Below are 16,889 nucleotides of genomic sequence, written 5' to 3'. Positions count from 1 at the left end.
TTTTATGTAAAAAAAAAAAAGTTTTTTTTTTACATCTTTTATCTCTATATCTGTATTTTTACTTAAGTAACAAAACTGAGTACTGCATCCATCCACCACTGAAGAAAAGATAAGTGTAGTATCATATATATGTAACATTCCAGGCAACGCAATCACATTGTCACGAAACGAGCAGGACCCTCCACCGGTCACATTTTTATATAGAGCTTTTCCATCTTCAAGACAAAGCACTTTACATCAAGGAAGCCACACACCCGCCCGCACACATTCATACTCCACTGTAGGTGAGGTGGGCTAAGTGTCTTGCCCAAGGACACAACATCAGCATTCATCTGTGGGAGCTGGAGTCATGTCTCCAACCTGTGGGCCAGTGGAACTGACCGCTCCACCAGTGATGATTACATCAATAGCAAGTTCGAACTGCCATCCTTCAGACCAGTGGACAAACGCTCTACCGACTGAGCCACATTTACACTGAGTTGATGTTCTGTGAAATCCTGTGAAATGCCCCTGATGTCTGCCAGTGTCGGTCATGAACGATGCATCAAAACATGAGGTCATTTATCAAGAAGTCCAAACTCTATTGTGGTGGCACCACTTCTGCAAAAGGACTTCTGTAACTGAGAAGTCACTTAATTTTGGACAAGCTAGTAACAGTTTTGTCCTCCCTCTCTGTGCGTTCTCTTTATTTATCTCTCCTCAGGCGCTCTGTTCTTTGTCCCTGTGGAGCTGAGACTGACGGCAGCTTTATGTGGGAGAGAAGAACATGGCACTGCCCACCAGCTCCTGTCTGCACGGGACTAAAGACTGACACTCTCTCTCCTCTCTCTCGTATGCTTCTCTTCTCTCTCTATTCTCTTCTATTCCTCCCTCTTTCTAACCTCTCCTTCTCTTTCTCTCCTTTCTCTCTCGCACACTCTTCTCTTTCTATCCCTCCCTCTATAAGTTCACCTCTTTCTCTTCCTCTCTCTAACCATCTTTTTCTCTCCTTTGTTATGCACTCTTCTCTTTCTGTCCCTCCCTCCATAAGTCCACCACTCTCTCTCTCTAACCCCTCCTTCTGTTTCTTCCCCCTCTCTCATGCTCCTCTTTCTGTTCCTCCCTCTCTAAGTCCTCCTCTCGCTCTCTCTCTGTCTCTCCCCTGTCTCTCTCTTTCTCTTTTTTCTCTCTCTGTCTCTCTCCCTCTCTAACCTAACCTCTTCTCACCCCTCTCTCTTCCTCTAAAGGTCTTCTCTCCCTCTCTCCTTCACTTTCTCTCTTTCTCCGTCCCATCTGTCTCCCCCTCTCCTTCCTGTCTCCCCTCTCTCCCTCTCTCTCCATCCCTTCCTCTCTAACCTCACCTTTCTCCCGCTCTCCATCTCTCTCTATCTCTCCCTCCTCTCCCTCCACCTCTCCTCCTCTTCTTCCTGTTTCCCTCTCTATCCCTCCCTCTCTCTTCATCTCTCTCTATCCTTCCCTTTGCCTCTCCTCCTCTCCTTCCTGTTGCCCTCTCTGTTATCCCCCTCTCTCTCTCTCTTTCTCTTCCTCTCTTTCATCTGTGGGGTCTTCTTGTTTCCCTCTTTATCCCTCCCTCTCTAACCTCACCTTTCTCCCTCTCTCCATCTCTCTCTATCCCTCCCTCCTCTTCCTCCACCTCTCCCCCTCTTCTTCCTATTTCCCTCTCTATGCCTCTCCACCTCTCCCTCCTGTTTCCTTCTCAATCCTTCCCTCTCTCGATCTCTCTGTATCCCTCCCTCCACCTCTCCTCCTCTCCTTCCTTTTTCCCTCTCTATCCCTCCCTCTCTCTTCATCTCTCTCTATCCCTCCCTTGTCTCTCTCTACCTCTCCTCCTCTCCTTCCTCTTTCCCTCTCCATCCCTCCCTCTCTAACCTCACCTCTCCCCTCTCTTCATCTCTCTATCCCTCACTCCACCTCTCCTTCCTGTTTCCCTCTCTCTTATCCCTCCCTCTCTTCTTCTCTTTCATCTGTAGCTCTTCTTGTTGCCCTCTCTATCCCTCCCTCTCTCTTATCCCTCCCTCTCTTCTTCTCTTTCATCTGTAGCTCTTCTTGTTTCCCTCTCTATCCCTCCCTCTCTAACCTCACCTCTCTCTCCCTCTCTTCTGTTCTTTCATCTATGCGGTCTTACTGTTTCCCTCTCTATCCCTCCCTCTCTCTTATCCCTCCCTCTCTTCTTTTCTTTCATCTGTAGCTCTTCTTGTTTCCCTCTCTATCCCTCCCTCTCTCTTATCCCTCCCTCTCTTCTTCTCTTTCATCTGTAGCTCTTCTTGTTTCCCTCTCTATCCCTCCCTCTCTAACCTCACCTCTCCCCTCTCTTCATCTCTCTATCCCTCACTCCACCTCTCCTTCCTGTTTCCCTCTCTCTTATCCCTCCCTCTCTTCTTCTCTTTCATCTGTAGCTCTTCTTGTTTCCCTCTCTATCCCTCCCTCTCTAACCTCACCTCTCTCTCCCTCTCTTCTTTTCTTTCATCTGTGCGGTCTTCCTGTTTCTCTCTCTATCCCTCCCTCTCTCTCTCCCTCTCTTCTTCTCTTTCATCTGTAGCTCTTCTTGTTTCCCTCTCTATCCCTCCCTCTCTAACCTCACCTCTCTCTCCCTCTCTTCTTCTCTTTCATCTATGGTTCTTCTTGTTTCCCTCTCTATCCCTCCCTCTCTAACCTCACCTCTCTCCCTCTCTTCTTCTCTTTCATCTGTGCGGTCTTCCTGTTTCCCTCTCTGTCCCTCCCTCTCTCTCTCCCACTCTTCTTCTCTTTCATCTGTAGCTCTTCTTGTTTCCCTCTCTATCCCTCCCTCTCTTCTTCTTTTTCATGTGTAGCTCTTCTTGTTTCCCTCTCTATCCCTCCCTCTCTAACCTCACCTCTCTCTCCCTCTCTTCTTCTCTTTCATCTATGGTTCTTCTTGTTTCCCTCTCTCTTTAAACCCTTCATGACGTCACTCTCGTCTTATTTTCTTAATGACCTTTTTGAGACCCACAAACATCAGAGACAGTGAATCCTCCTCTTCTGTTGAATAAACGGACACCCCGGAGTCTTTAAACTGTAATATTAGGACTTTTATGAAAGCTCTGTGGGGAAAAAACCAATGGGAACTTTACTTCCTGAACCAGGCCGGGCTCGGGAGTGGGCGGGACTGTGGAGCTCCTTATGCGTCCCTCGCTAATAGATCCACGGTCCCTCACTGAATCCAAACTGGACATCCTGCTCTGACTGCAGACACCTCACACGTCTTACCTCCGATGACCACTAGATGGATCCAAGTCGACCTGCCCGCCAACTGGAAAAGGGCGTCTTCATCATGACTCAAGAGGAGTTTTAGGAACGTGATGGAAATTTAACTACATTCATGTTGTGTCAGGCCCCGTCTCCATCCCACAGGAAACTCTCTGCTGTTCTACCCGTGAAGAGTAAACGTTCATTATCTCATGGGCGTGAAACAAAAGTCACTCTGCTTTGAAATGTATGTAGCGTTGTCCCGGGCCCTGTCCTGTCTGTATCTGCTGTAACAAACAATAAACCTTTTCTGTATTTCAAAACTCACCGACAGACAGATGGACTTTACGTTTCATCTAGAATTGTAATTTTTCCACAACCAGAATTTGACTTTCACACGTAAATACAAAAATAAATAAATAAATAAAAATATAATAAAATAAATAACAATCAAAAAATAAAACAATATAAATACATACATACATACATACATACATACATAAATACATACATACATACATAAAAAAAAATAAAAAAAAGACAAGACCAGAGGAGCCAACAGAACCTCCGTGTTTACCTCTCAGTCTCGCTGTTTAAGACCAGCGTGAAAACCCACCTCTTCTTCCTGGCATTTAATACCAGCCAGACAGGATATCTTGGTGTTTTCTTATACTATTATTTCCCATGTATTGTGTCGTGTTTGGTCAGATGAAGTTGTTTTAAATGTGCTAGCCTATATACATAAGCTTCAGCTGAATTATGTAACATTTCTTATATAAAATTCTTTAAAAAACACTTTTATTTAGTCTTTCTTTTGACACCGAAACCTTAATGTTCATCTAAAGCCAATAAAAGCACATGGAATAGTTCTGTAGACAGGTGGAGTACAGAACATTCACCCATTAAACAGAAGAACAGCCTATATGCAGACACATGAATCAGACAAAAAGTGACATTTACCTAGATGGTCATACTTTTTTCCCCCTTTCATATAAATCAAGATGTAAAGTAAAGCAGGAGTTATCCGAATTTCAGTCTGAATCTCTCACAAATTGTCGCACTGTTCAAATCCAGGCACATTTGAAGAACGAACGCAAATAAATGGTAAACAGTCACATTTTGATATAGCGTTTTTCCACCTTCATGGCTCAAAGTGATTTACGTCAAGGAGCCGCTCATACACGAGACACTCGAGGTGAGGTGGGTTAAGTGTCTTGCTCAAGGACACAATGGCAGCACTTATCTGTTGGAGCTGGAATCGCCCAGTTATGTCGAGAGCGGGATTTGAACTGCCCACTTTTCAATCCGTGGACAAACACTCCACCAACTGAACAATACATACAAAAACACATGGAAAAATTCTTATGTTTTTACATTTTTGGGGGTTCAAATGTATTTTATAGTTTGGTTTATTTCACTGTTGATCCCTTTGTGTAATTTTTGAACTTTTAAATTCTTCCACATGGGCTTTGTGTTTTATTTATAGTGATTTTACTCATATCATTACACTATTGTAGTTTTATTTATGTATTTATTTGTATTTACCTGTTTCCTTTCATAGTTTCTTTGCTTTCTTTTGAATTTAGACACACTATGGAACTTTTTGCGTGAAGTATCTCATCTATCTCCATGGGAACAAGCAAATGACGGCACGGAGCCAAGTATCTTTTTTAACCAGCAAAACACATGTAATCCAATAAATGTAAGATATAGATATAGTAGGCTCTTTAAAGAGGGAGTATTTTACTTCTGCGGGGTATTAACTGTAACACATAATATATTTAGATCACCATGTTTCCTTTTATTGTTTTGAAAATGCTATATTCACCAAAAATATCGTATTAACGTGTTTCGCTTTCATTTTTGATGGTCTGAGTCTCCCCTCCCTTTGCTCCCTGCGCTAAGTTACAGCCCCTTCAGAGCATTGTCACAACACGATGAGTGTACATCCTGCTAATGAAAGTACTGCACATCCCATCAGGTTTGTGAAGTTGTATCATGTTTTTGTATATTTATGGAGAACAGGGCCGGCTCTAGCTTTCAGGGGGCCCTAAGCTGAATTTGTCACTGGGGCCCCCGATGTCTCCTGGCTCAGCTGTTGGTGATTCACATTTGACACATTATGATTCTGCTCTCATCACCTTGACCAACTGTATTTGTGTTTATTTGAGCGGGAGCATGGGTGTAGACTTGTGGGCGGAGCATTGGACAGAATCTTATAGCTAAACGTAAGGATGGTTTGAATAGTGCCCATGAGAGATCGCTAAATTACTCAAACATGCATAGATGACAAATAAAACCTCTTCAGACATGTTTTTGATGAGGAAACATGGTAGAACGTTCCAAAAAATGATTTAGCATAATACCCCCTCTTTAATGCCACACTTTTGAACATTCCAGGAAAGCCAATAAAATCTCCATGGAGACAAGAAGGACCCCACACCAGAAAAGCTACATGCTCCTTTAAACTTTATTGGAATTTCTGGTGTCGGAAACAAGAATTGGGTCAGTTTGGGTCATTGGCTTTTTGTGCTGCGTTCAAATTCAGCTTGAAATTTCAAACTGCCGGTCGACTAAGCACTTGATATTTTGCGATGTATTATTGCATTACCGTGAGAGTATCGCATGTTATCTCCTGAAATCTGACCTCATTTGAAGGCAGCACCTGCACAGCCTCGGCCAGATGACATGTCAGAGCCAAAACAAACTAACATGCTCGTATCTTTTTGCCTCTGCTTCGTCATGCAGCTCTTTCTAGGAAGATGTTTGACGTTTTTAGATATATGTGAATATGTTTTGTTATGACGGTTACACTACTCATTTTACTACAACGTAAACATAAATAGGCTATATTTAAACCACAGGATGTAACGTTTAAACCAAAAAAACAGACAGCAAAATAGCATGTTTTGTTTCATTTTGGTTGTTTATTGAACTGAAAAACACAGAAAAACACGCATCCTTACTGTGATTGTGGGCTTGCATCTCCACAAACCTGACTCTTTTCTGATCTTATTTAGATTTGGCTTGTTTCTTTGGTTATAGTATCCCAAAGTATTGCAGGAAACGTGTTTATTATCATGGAGAATGTTCTGAAGTATGGCTTTAACTCAGTGGCCATCTCCAGAAAGTTGAAGACTGTAGATTTATGATTTTACCAAAAACCTTTCTGTAATTTGACATTTTTAAAGTTTTAACCAGGGGAGTCAACAGTTGGAGGCAAAGGGGTCTGTTGTCCGGGGCCCCAGGGTTTTAGGGGCCCAGAACTGGAACCTTTGCCAGTGTGAGCCATATTGCCCCGAACCTCCAAATCACACCATATTGTTAACAACGGACTTTCAAAATTGCACAGTGTTTCTGATTAGACTGATCAAAATGACAGTTTACACCTTTATTTTGTTAAATAAAGGTGTAAACTGCCAATAAAATGTTATTCTTATGCGTGAATTGGATGGAGGTTTTCACTGATATATTCCCAATACAACTTTTATTCCCAAAGTGCCACGTAACTGCTGTAAAACTGATAAATATTTAGCACATGGAGGCTACTATCCCACTAAACCAAGACATTAGAAAAACATGAAAACCTGTGGTATGCACTTTAAGGTTGTATCTTGGCACAGCTTGGGTTCAAACCACAGGCCTGTTCAGTGTAGAGTGAAGGTAAAAGAACAACTATGTATTTTGTAACTAAAAGTCACTCATTAACACTGAGGTTCATTCAAACTTTGACTTTGACCAGAAACAGTAAAAAATAGGTTATATAATGGTTAAAATGGTACTAGATGTGATTGGAGATGGAATAAAGCAGATTTTACAGAGTTTGATTGAAACAGTAAAAGTAAAAAGTACAAGTATACTTAAGTGTAGATATCTGTACTTTTTACTTTTACTTCACTACATTTGAGAGCAGTATCTGTACTTTCTACTCCACTACATTTTTGAACTGGACTGAAAAGTAAAAGTATTTTTTCATTATTGTTGAGGGTTTATTTTTTAACACGTTCATAATTTGAGCAAACAAAAATATAACAACAAATAAAAACAGCTAGAAAAATCATTGAACTCAAAATATTTGCAAAATCCTTGTACTTTTTACTCTTTACGCACATTTTTAAACGGGGACTTTAATACTTTTACTTAAGTAACAAAATCGAGTATTCCTTTCATTCCTGCTTTTGCACAGGCTTCAGTGTTCTGGATATTGAGGAAGGGAAACAGGAAGTAATTCTGCTATGGTCCAATCAAATGTCAACACCTTCAAATCCGCTCTTTGTTTTTACAGTTTTGCTTTGACACATTTTTGAGGTATAAGTATTTAATAGGCCTGTATGAACACTTTTATCCTTATCACAAACCATCTTTTTTATTAGTTTGTTGTGTTTGGAATGACAAACCAACATTTTATCAATGTTTTATTTGTATTTGCAAATCGTTTGGTCAGTTTTTGCATTTGACTTACAATGTCTCATCATTTATTTATTTACATTATGAAGAGCTGCACCGTATATCGCAAAAGTATCGATATCAACTGACGCAATAATCAATATCACAACATACTTCATTTCTCGCAATTAACGGAGCTGTTTTTTTGTGTTTTCGTATTTAAATCCAGAACAAGCTTTGATTTAGTCCTGGTTTGGTGTCTGTTAAAGAGCTTCTCTAATCTGTTGTTTCCTTATCAAAAACACATATTCACATGTTTAACACACAAATCCTGCATATTTAGTTTTTCTCTCAAACTGAAAACTCTCTGTTCCACCTTGTGATGTCATGAAGTGCTCCACTATGTTTTTAAACTCCACACACCATCACTAGAGTCATTCGGATAATTTCAGCCCTGGAATTTCTGATCTCTACTGAACTAAAGGTAAAAGGAGCTGTTAATTTGAAAACTGCTACTTCATGACATCACAAGGTGGAACAGAGCATTTTGAGCTTTGGAGACATAGACTGACTAATAATAAAGTGCTACTCAAACATGTGTGAATGAAACAAAACAAATCCATGTATGTTTTCAAAGAGGTAACAACATTCTAACATGGCTTAATGCTACAAGAGACAATTTTGTGTAATATAGGACCTTTAAGTTTTATTTTGACAGTTTTACTAGTTCTTAAAATTCTAACTGAATTATAGAGTCAAAAAGTATGTTAAATCTTGCAATAATATCAATATCGCAGCAATATCGCATATCACAACACTTTCCAATATTGTGCAGCACTACCATTATATTTAGCACTCTCCCCTCATAGGAAGAAGGTTGTGGGTTTGACTCCCCAGTGATCCGGGCCTTTCTGTGTAGAGGTTGCATGTTCTCCCGATGTCTGGGTGGGTTTCCTCCAGGCACTCCGGTCTCCCCCATCACCCCAAGACTAGCTCAAGATCTGGAGACGAGTCCCACTGCTCCTGTCACTGAAGGATGGGTCAAATTCAGAGGAAGACTTTCATTACGGGGGACGATAAAGTGAACCTTAAGCTTAACTTTAGAATAGATTTAATGGCAAACTGATCAAGTACAGGATTCATTTGTAATAAGAGTGCTTAAGAGCTGTGAATTTGATGAAATAATAAAAATAAAAGACATAAAATTAAAGGGTTAAAGTGACAAACTGGTAGTTTTCAGATTCTAGAAATCAGCGGTGGAGCTTAACAAAGTACATGTAAAGTACAGTACTTGAGTAAAATTTGTAGGTACCTGAACTTTACTGAAGTAAAATTTTACAGTGGATACTTTTTATTTTTACTTTACTACATTTGAGAGCAGGTATCTGAACTTTCTACTCCACTACATTTTTGAACAGGCCTGAAAAGTAAAAAGTACTTTTCATATGATTTCAGGGGTTATTTTTTACCAAAAAATAAACACACAAAATTCATAACAAAAACTAAGAAATTGATTTGTTGGTCAAAATATGTATATATTTTTTTAAAACAGTATCACTAGATTTACACTTTTAACAAATTAACAACACTTGTGTGAAATACTTTACTACTACTTCTTACTCTTTAAGTACATTTTTAAACAGTACTTAAATAATTTTACTTAAGTAGATTTCTTCATGTGATACTTTTACTTAAGTAACTTTTAGCCTCTGTATCTGTACTTTTACTTAAGTAACAAAATTAAGTACTTCTCTCACCAATATGATTATGTCATACTCCCAGATGAGGGGCAAGAGGCAGTTTTTCCCATTGGTTATATTGTACTTTGCCATAAAGTCTCCAAAATATAAATGCACAAATGTTGACCCTGATCATTTCTATTAGTGACTAGACTCAAGAACTCAATGAATTACAACAAAAAGCTGCATTTGAACAATATTCATTTGAGCTATGTCCATCTGTGTTAAATAGTATTGGTCTATAGAATGTTGTGATGTCTGAATCTAGGCTAAAATCAACTCATCAAAAACACTCATCTACAGATCCATGTTTGGTCGCTGCCCTACTTTATTGAAATCACGACTCCTTCCATAGGGTAATATAAGGTGCAAAATCATACAGGAATTTTCCCTTCGTTTGAGTCTGTTGTCACAGAGCCGCCGAGTCGTGTTGTTTCATTTATGACACCAATATCCTGTACAGCAGAACTCTCCACTCCGGAAGCTCCCGTCCACCTCCGGGCTTTGTTTGTCCAAGAGTAATCACACCTGGGTTATTCAATTTCACCTGCAGGAGCGAGCAGTCAGCAGGAGAGCAGCAGGAGCAGTAGTTTGAATAGTAGTAGTAGTAGTAGTAGTAAGCAGGTGGAAGCATAGTGTAGTAGTTCACTTTGAGGTCACAGCCTCATCTCCCTCTGGTCCCTCTGACGTAGGGTCCGCCTCTGTCCAGACACTCACAGGAGCCAATCCAAGCACATACTAAAGGAGACTTCTATGTGATTTTAAACCTACAGATCAGATGTGGTAAAGGTTAAATTAGACCGTGTTATTATTAAACTGCAGGGAGTTGTTTGAGCTTCATGACAGAAGTGATTTCCAAAGTCACAACATTATCTGTAAAGTTCCCATTCGGGAAAAGGCCAATACATTCATTATTTCTGATAATTAGCTACAAGCTGAAATGCCTCACAGTTTCATCATGACCGTGACCAGTGCAGAGAATACAGCAGACCCAGAGGAGAGGGGCCGCTGGATCAGAGGTAGACCTGCGGCCCGGGGTACGACTCTGCCCCGCACCAGAAGTCCGCGGGCTGAGAGATCTCCCGGAGCCACATCTCCTGTCCCGGCTGGCCCGCGCCCTGACCCTCGGCTTCTGTCAGGACCGTGTAGTAGTGACAGTCTCTGCCGTTATCCGGGTCGTACGGCGGGGCCAGGATGTCCATAAACGCCGTGGGACCGTCCACAGCGTCTATCTGATGGAGGTTGTCCCGGTCGGGATAGAGCACACAGGGCCCGCTCTCCGGGGTGAACTCCCCCGTGGAGCGCAGCACCGACAGCCGCAGAGAGTCCGTGTGGGCCTGGGGAGGGCTGGGCCGCTGCAGCCGGTCGAAGCAGCTGATCCGGACCTTCCCGTAGAGCACTTTGAGCATGCCGTACATGCCCGGGTGGTCGTGCAGGGGGATGGAGGTGCCGCTTTTGAGCAGAAATATGCCCATACTGAAGTGGTCCGTCTCGCAGATGTGCATGTAAGTGACCGGGGGCTGGTAGGAGCGCGCCGGGGACGTCCCGCCTGAGCTGTCCGCCTTTGGCGGGACTAGCTTCAGATCCGCCGCGCTCACCTCCGACATGAGGCTCTTGAGCTGGCCGTGGTTCTCCAGGAAAGACCTTCCCGCCTCCTCTCCGATCCTCGGCGGGTTCCTGAAGGTGACCAGTGCCTGCCGGGCTATCCTCTGCACCAGGGAGCTCATGCTGCTGTCTCCAGGAACCATTCCGTCCGCGCCGCGCTCAGCCTCCGCTCTTCTCTTCACGGCTAGCGCTAGCGGCTTAGCTAGCACTGAAGATCGTCTCTGTACGAGACAGACCACTCTCTGCATGGGATTTGTCTGTGGCCTCAGTTTATCAAACTTCACAAATCAAATGCAAATGCAAATCCTCTCAGTTTATTTTACATATAAATACAATGACAGAACTTATCATATTAATAAACAGTAAGAGACGAGAATACGAAGCACGTGTAGTCTTTGTTTTATTGATTTAGTCCGTGGCGCTGTATCAGAGTGAGGGCTCTTCATTACCTTTGATCTCGGGTTCGCGTCCTCACGCAATATTGTTATTACTTTGAGTTTTATATTGTCGCCTGGTCTGTCTTGTTTTGCAGCAAATTAAACATATCAACCCAAACATTTAATACTTTTCATATTTACATGTGCCAGCTTTGTAGATGCGAAATGCCGTGTATTAAACCGAAAAGTATTCCCCATTTGTGAGTATCTGTCAAACACGTACGCATCTACAGGCTCCAGAGCACGCGCCTGCTGTTAACACTTGGGGCATTATGGGAAGTGTAGTTATGGATGTAGATAATAGTCTGTCTTGCTTTCTTAAACATTATGAAACATGTTACAGACTGAGCCTAGTACATTTGCTTTTGAATGCAGCATGATGCTCCTGCCTTATCCAGCCTTATCCCTGCATCTCTCTGTCCCTCTGCAGTCTGGAGTCAGGCTCACTCAACATCCACCCACAGTGTTGACTTCAAAAATAAATACATACATACAAATACGTTCATTTTATTAAACAGATCTTATGTGATGTGTGCACCGGGCTTAATGTGTAAAACTGTAGTTGCAGTTGGACTGGCATGAGTTGTGGGAACAGGAGACTGGTGTCAGATTCTGATCCCTTTACAAACGCCATTGCAATTTCTGCAGCACTACTTCAAATGCTTTATCCTCAAAAACTATGAGAAAGGGGCATGTGTCACTGTTCTCCCAAAGGGGGTCAGGTTAAGACAGATCAATTAGGCAAATATTCAAAACATTGTGTAAGTGAGCTCAGCTGAGGTGACCTCCTGTCAGTCTATTGTGGCCAAACTAAATGAACCTGGTCCAAGCGTTTGCATATCAGAAGCTCCACAGCCAGTGACCAACAGCTTTTGTTTTCATAATACAATTAATTTAAATATGGATTCCTAAAGCCTTTGCAAAAGTAATTTTGTAGACTAACTGTTAAGTCAATACTGTCCACTCATATACAATAGCACACTGCAGTTATTTTTAGACTTGGTTTGGTCCTGAGTTTAAAGATGTTAACAAATAAAAAAGCATAAATATAAACCTGGTTTGCTTCTTGTTTAGAACACATCCTAATACATTTGTTATAATAAACTAGACCGAGTCCTTATTAAGCACTTGTGGTTGGATAAAGAGGCTTCAGTGAGTGTATATTTTCTTCCATTTATTGCCGTATTCACTGAAACATAAGAGACACATCGAAGGCCACACTGTTCAAGACAGGGCAGACTTGACAATTAGGACCTGCAAGTTTTACATGTGCTATAGAAATAAATTTGAAACAAATTAAATTTAGTTGATCAAAATACCTATTATCACCCATCACTAGTTCACTTCACCTAAACAATGCTAAAATATGAGCGTATAGCAGCTGCAGCGTCTTATTTCTTCTGTGTTTTGTCCTTAAAGTTGTGTGAGCATCCCTCTCTGCTGGCCGTGGGTGGAGACAGGCTGACTCAGGCTGACTCATTTGGAGGATCATGTAGGAGGATCAGAGTGTGGAGGTAGGACCATCATGGAAGTGTCTCTGCAGGGAAACACCCGCCCCCACACCCCATAAAGAGGCACAGCACCCGGGCAACTTTACACACGTCAGCCTCCATGTGTGGTATCTACAGAGCCACTGAGGAGGGAGATAATAAGGAAAAATGGTTTGTTTTGAGACCACCTGCTGTCTTTTTAAGATTTGTGAGTTTTATGTAAGCATAATTAGTTTACTTTTTTCTGAAGGATAATGATACACTTTATTGTCCCCATAGGGAAATCTGTTCTCTGGATTTAACTCATCATTCAAAGCCACTGGGGCAACCTGTCAGGAGCAGTGGGCGTTGCAGTGCAGCCATAGATGTATAGATAAATGGACAGAGCTAACCTGCTAGCCGCCGTGTTCCAAATATGGAGTGAGCCTGGGCGCGCTTCCGGCTCCATCGATTCCATCGACTCCAATCCAATTTACATTGTAAAGCTATCACTCCTCTCTCTTATTTTGGTTTTAAAATTGTTGTATTATTGCCTTAGATTTTTTCAGTTTTTTCAATAACAGGTGTTTTCATAGTGAAAAAATATGAGCTTTCTTACTGTGAGGATCAAGGTTTGTAATAAACAATCATGACTGAAGCAGGCCACAGTGAAAACAAATTATTTAAAGAGGGATATTTTACTTCTATGGGGTATTAACTGCACACACATAATATATTTAGATCACCATGTTTCCTTTTATAGTTTTGGAAAAGCTATATTTGCAGAAAACAACATACCATAATATAACTTGCTCCCTGCTCTAAGTCACTCCCCCTTCAGAGCGCCATTACAACACAATCATTGTGCATCCCACTGATGAAACTACTGCACATCGCATCAGGTTTGTGAAGTTGTAGTGTGTTGTTTTGTATATTTATGGACAGTTGTTGTGTGGGAGCATGTGTGACATAGGCTTGTGGGCAGAGCACTGGACAGAATCTTCCAACTAACTGTAAGGAGGGTTCAAATAGGACCCGTGAGAGATAATTAAAATACTCAAACATCTATCTAAAAACCTCTTCAGACATGTTTTTGATGAGGGACTTTGTAGAAAGCTCCAAAAATACCACCTCTTTAATGCAGACTGAGCCAAAAGGCATTGAGAGTTTGAATAACTTTCTACATACATTGCGTAATTCAGTCAAACATCTTCTTACAAAAATGTGGCGCTACTACATTAGCATTCCCTCTTATATTACATCTGCCCTTCTCTTATGTGCTGAAGCTGCATGTTCTCAGCTGCAGACCTGAGTCTATGTTACACAGTGCTGTCTTTGTTACACCAGGAGTCTCCTCCTGTGCACTGAATGCTCTGGTGCCTTTGGACAAGCTGCGCCAAACCAAGAACAAACCCCGGAAACTGATTCACTGGAATCTCACCGACAAAGTCCCCAATTGCAATGTCATTGCTCTGCTGGCAAAGACAATGCTAAGGAATGTTGAGTAGGAATGGGATAACACGGCACGGAATGAGACAATGAGATCACATGTAAATGACTTCAATAAGGAAATCTGTCTCTTGCCCCCATCTAGGAATATGACATCATTACTGTCTACAATCTGAAAAACTCAACCACATTTACTTTTAAATTGTAATTAGATCTACTTTAAGTGTATATATCATTCAATTTATTTTTGTAAAGCCCAAAATCAAAACAGCAACAACTCTTAGGGCTGAACAGGATCACTGATTTAACCCAATGGAAAGTTAGAAAATCCAACAGTGAAAGAGATTGGTCAATAACCGACTGTCCCAGAGCGCCCCCTGTCCTTAAACCCTCTTCCTGCAGGAACAACCAGGGGCTTATCCAGGATAGGGGAGGGGTCATCCAGTCAGGTGTTGGGTCATCCAGCCAAGTGATGGAAGGGCAGGATCCGGGGTCCACAGAACAAACTGCCACATAAAACACCTAGAATATGATAAATAGGACTAATAGATACTTTAAATACCTGCTGAGGAGTCTGAGGGTTTATTTTTAACACGTTCATAATTTGAGCAAATAAAAATATACAGATAAAAACAAGCAGAAAAAAATATTAATCCAGTTGTTTTTGTTTAACAAAATTCAGCACAAATCTTCATCAAAATCACTAAAAACTCAAAATTTACTTTCACTTTTGACACTTTACGTCAATTTTTAAACTTGTACTTTAATACTTTAAGTTTTTTAAATTTTTCCCTGTGATACTTTTATTATTTTTGCTCAAATATCTCTACTCTTACTTGAGTAACAAAATTGAGTGCTTCTTCCACCACTGATCAGGAGACGAGTAAAAGTGTCCTCTGCATTTGACCCATCCTCCAAAGCTCCATGCCCCCGAAGACATCTCATCCTCTCAACCGTGACGCTTCCTGTTGGTTAGTTTACAGACATCATCTTGAGTATTATATAATGTGGTGTAACAGTACTCTTACTTGAGTAAAAGTTGTGGTTCCTCTTCCCACTCGGCGTAAGTGACTTGAGTTTTATGTCGACAATATGAAATTATTTGAACTTTTGTGTTTCGTCCAGGTCCTTCAGATATGATTTCGTTTGGCTCATTTTTTCGTCTAACCTTTGAAAACACTAAATCTTATGGGTTGTCTTTCCAATTATGGTACATTCACTTCAAATTATATGATCAGATTTCTTACAGTTACTTTTACTTGAGTAATCTTTTCCCTAAATACTTTTGAATCTCACTTGAGTACTTCCTAAGACCACAAATTTGTACTAGAGTAATTTAACATAATTGTTCTAATTGCCAACACTATTTGGCAACTCTATCCTGGAAGTTGTCTAGTAAAAAGCAGATAAAAAACGATTAGCGTCCCTCCTCTCCCCTCACACCCCCTCCCTCCTCCTCTTCCTCTTCCTCCTCCTCCTCCCTCCTCCTCCTCCCTCCTCCTCTTCCTCCCCCCTCCTCACCCGCCCACTCACAATGTGACACAGTCTAATATAAATACCACATCTCGGCTCTGGGCTGTGACGTTTTCTTGTCAGGGCAACATGTTGTTTTTCGCCGGCGAGGAGGAAGTACAGGGCTGCTGGAAATAGATTGCGCGTTCAATTTTAGCCCTGATGCCGCGCCAGAATGGAAGGGGCTCTGGCTCCCTCCAAATGAAATAAACAGGGCAGAAATGATGATGCGACGACACGCTAACATACAAACACAAGCTTGTATAATTACAGCTATATTTACAGCAGTGTACCAACAAGGGGTGAGGTCATGTTTGGTTGTGGAAATCTGTAGAAATGATAAGCTGTTTCTATCAAAGTGGGACTAAACATCTAAACTCCACCCACATCCGCAGTTCAAATAGCGCTGATAAACTGGGCAGTGCCTGGAGGACAAAAGGGGAGAGTGAGGAGGGAGGAGGGGCGGGGTCTGGATGTATAAAGAACAATGTGATTCGTCTAATGGTGTCCACACTTCAAACTCCATCCCTGCAGCCAGGTGCTTGGATGTAATCAGGGCAGCCATGTGTGATGTCATGTAGTACTTGAAATCGCAACACCCACTGGAGGCAGCACATACAAAACTGCATTTACCTAGTTTTAAAGTTGCCAAAAAGAACTAGGAACAGTAGCCAATGCTATTAAAACAATATATATACAGTTTAAAATGAAATATTTTGGTATTATATTTTGGGACACCTTAGAAGTAGTCATATTATAAAATAAAATACAGCAATGCTTCTATTAGCGTGGGGATGATGTATTTGACACCCTCTATTGGCAATAATAGGGACTGAAGTATTCTGATAACAAACTAGCAGCATTGTTAACTTGGATCTTGACAACGATGGGACTTGTTGCTCTCTGTGCCAATGACCTTAGCATTTTCCCAATCCATGTCAACTCAAGATGGCAACATAAGTGTTTAGTCCATGTATGTACTGCACCGCTGTGTTTCAGATGACACATCACAACATTCTACTGGCCAAAAATATTTAATACAGATGGGGGCAGCTAAAATGAATATGGTTAAAATTCAGTTTTTGGTC

At 41.4% G+C, this 16,889-nt stretch overlaps 1 protein-coding gene across 1 annotated transcript; it reads right to left on the bottom strand.

Moving 5' to 3' along the window:
- Window positions 1–8,400: 8,400 nt before the first annotated feature.
- adob (2-aminoethanethiol (cysteamine) dioxygenase b) lies at window positions 8,401–11,106 on the bottom strand. Its single transcript, XM_033980150.2, has one exon. It carries the CDS (start codon window positions 11,075–11,077, stop codon window positions 10,343–10,345), a length of 735 nt encoding a protein of 244 aa, XP_033836041.1. The 5' UTR covers window positions 11,078–11,106; the 3' UTR covers window positions 8,401–10,342.
- Window positions 11,107–16,889: the final 5,783 nt, after the last annotated feature.

This window comes from Periophthalmus magnuspinnatus, chromosome 15 (assembly GCF_009829125.3).
Source record: "Periophthalmus magnuspinnatus isolate fPerMag1 chromosome 15, fPerMag1.2.pri, whole genome shotgun sequence".
NCBI lineage: Eukaryota > Metazoa > Chordata > Actinopteri > Gobiiformes > Gobiidae > Periophthalmus > Periophthalmus magnuspinnatus.
The sequence above is the reverse complement of the archived record's forward strand: the minus strand, read 5'-3'. Positions and strand labels throughout refer to the sequence as shown.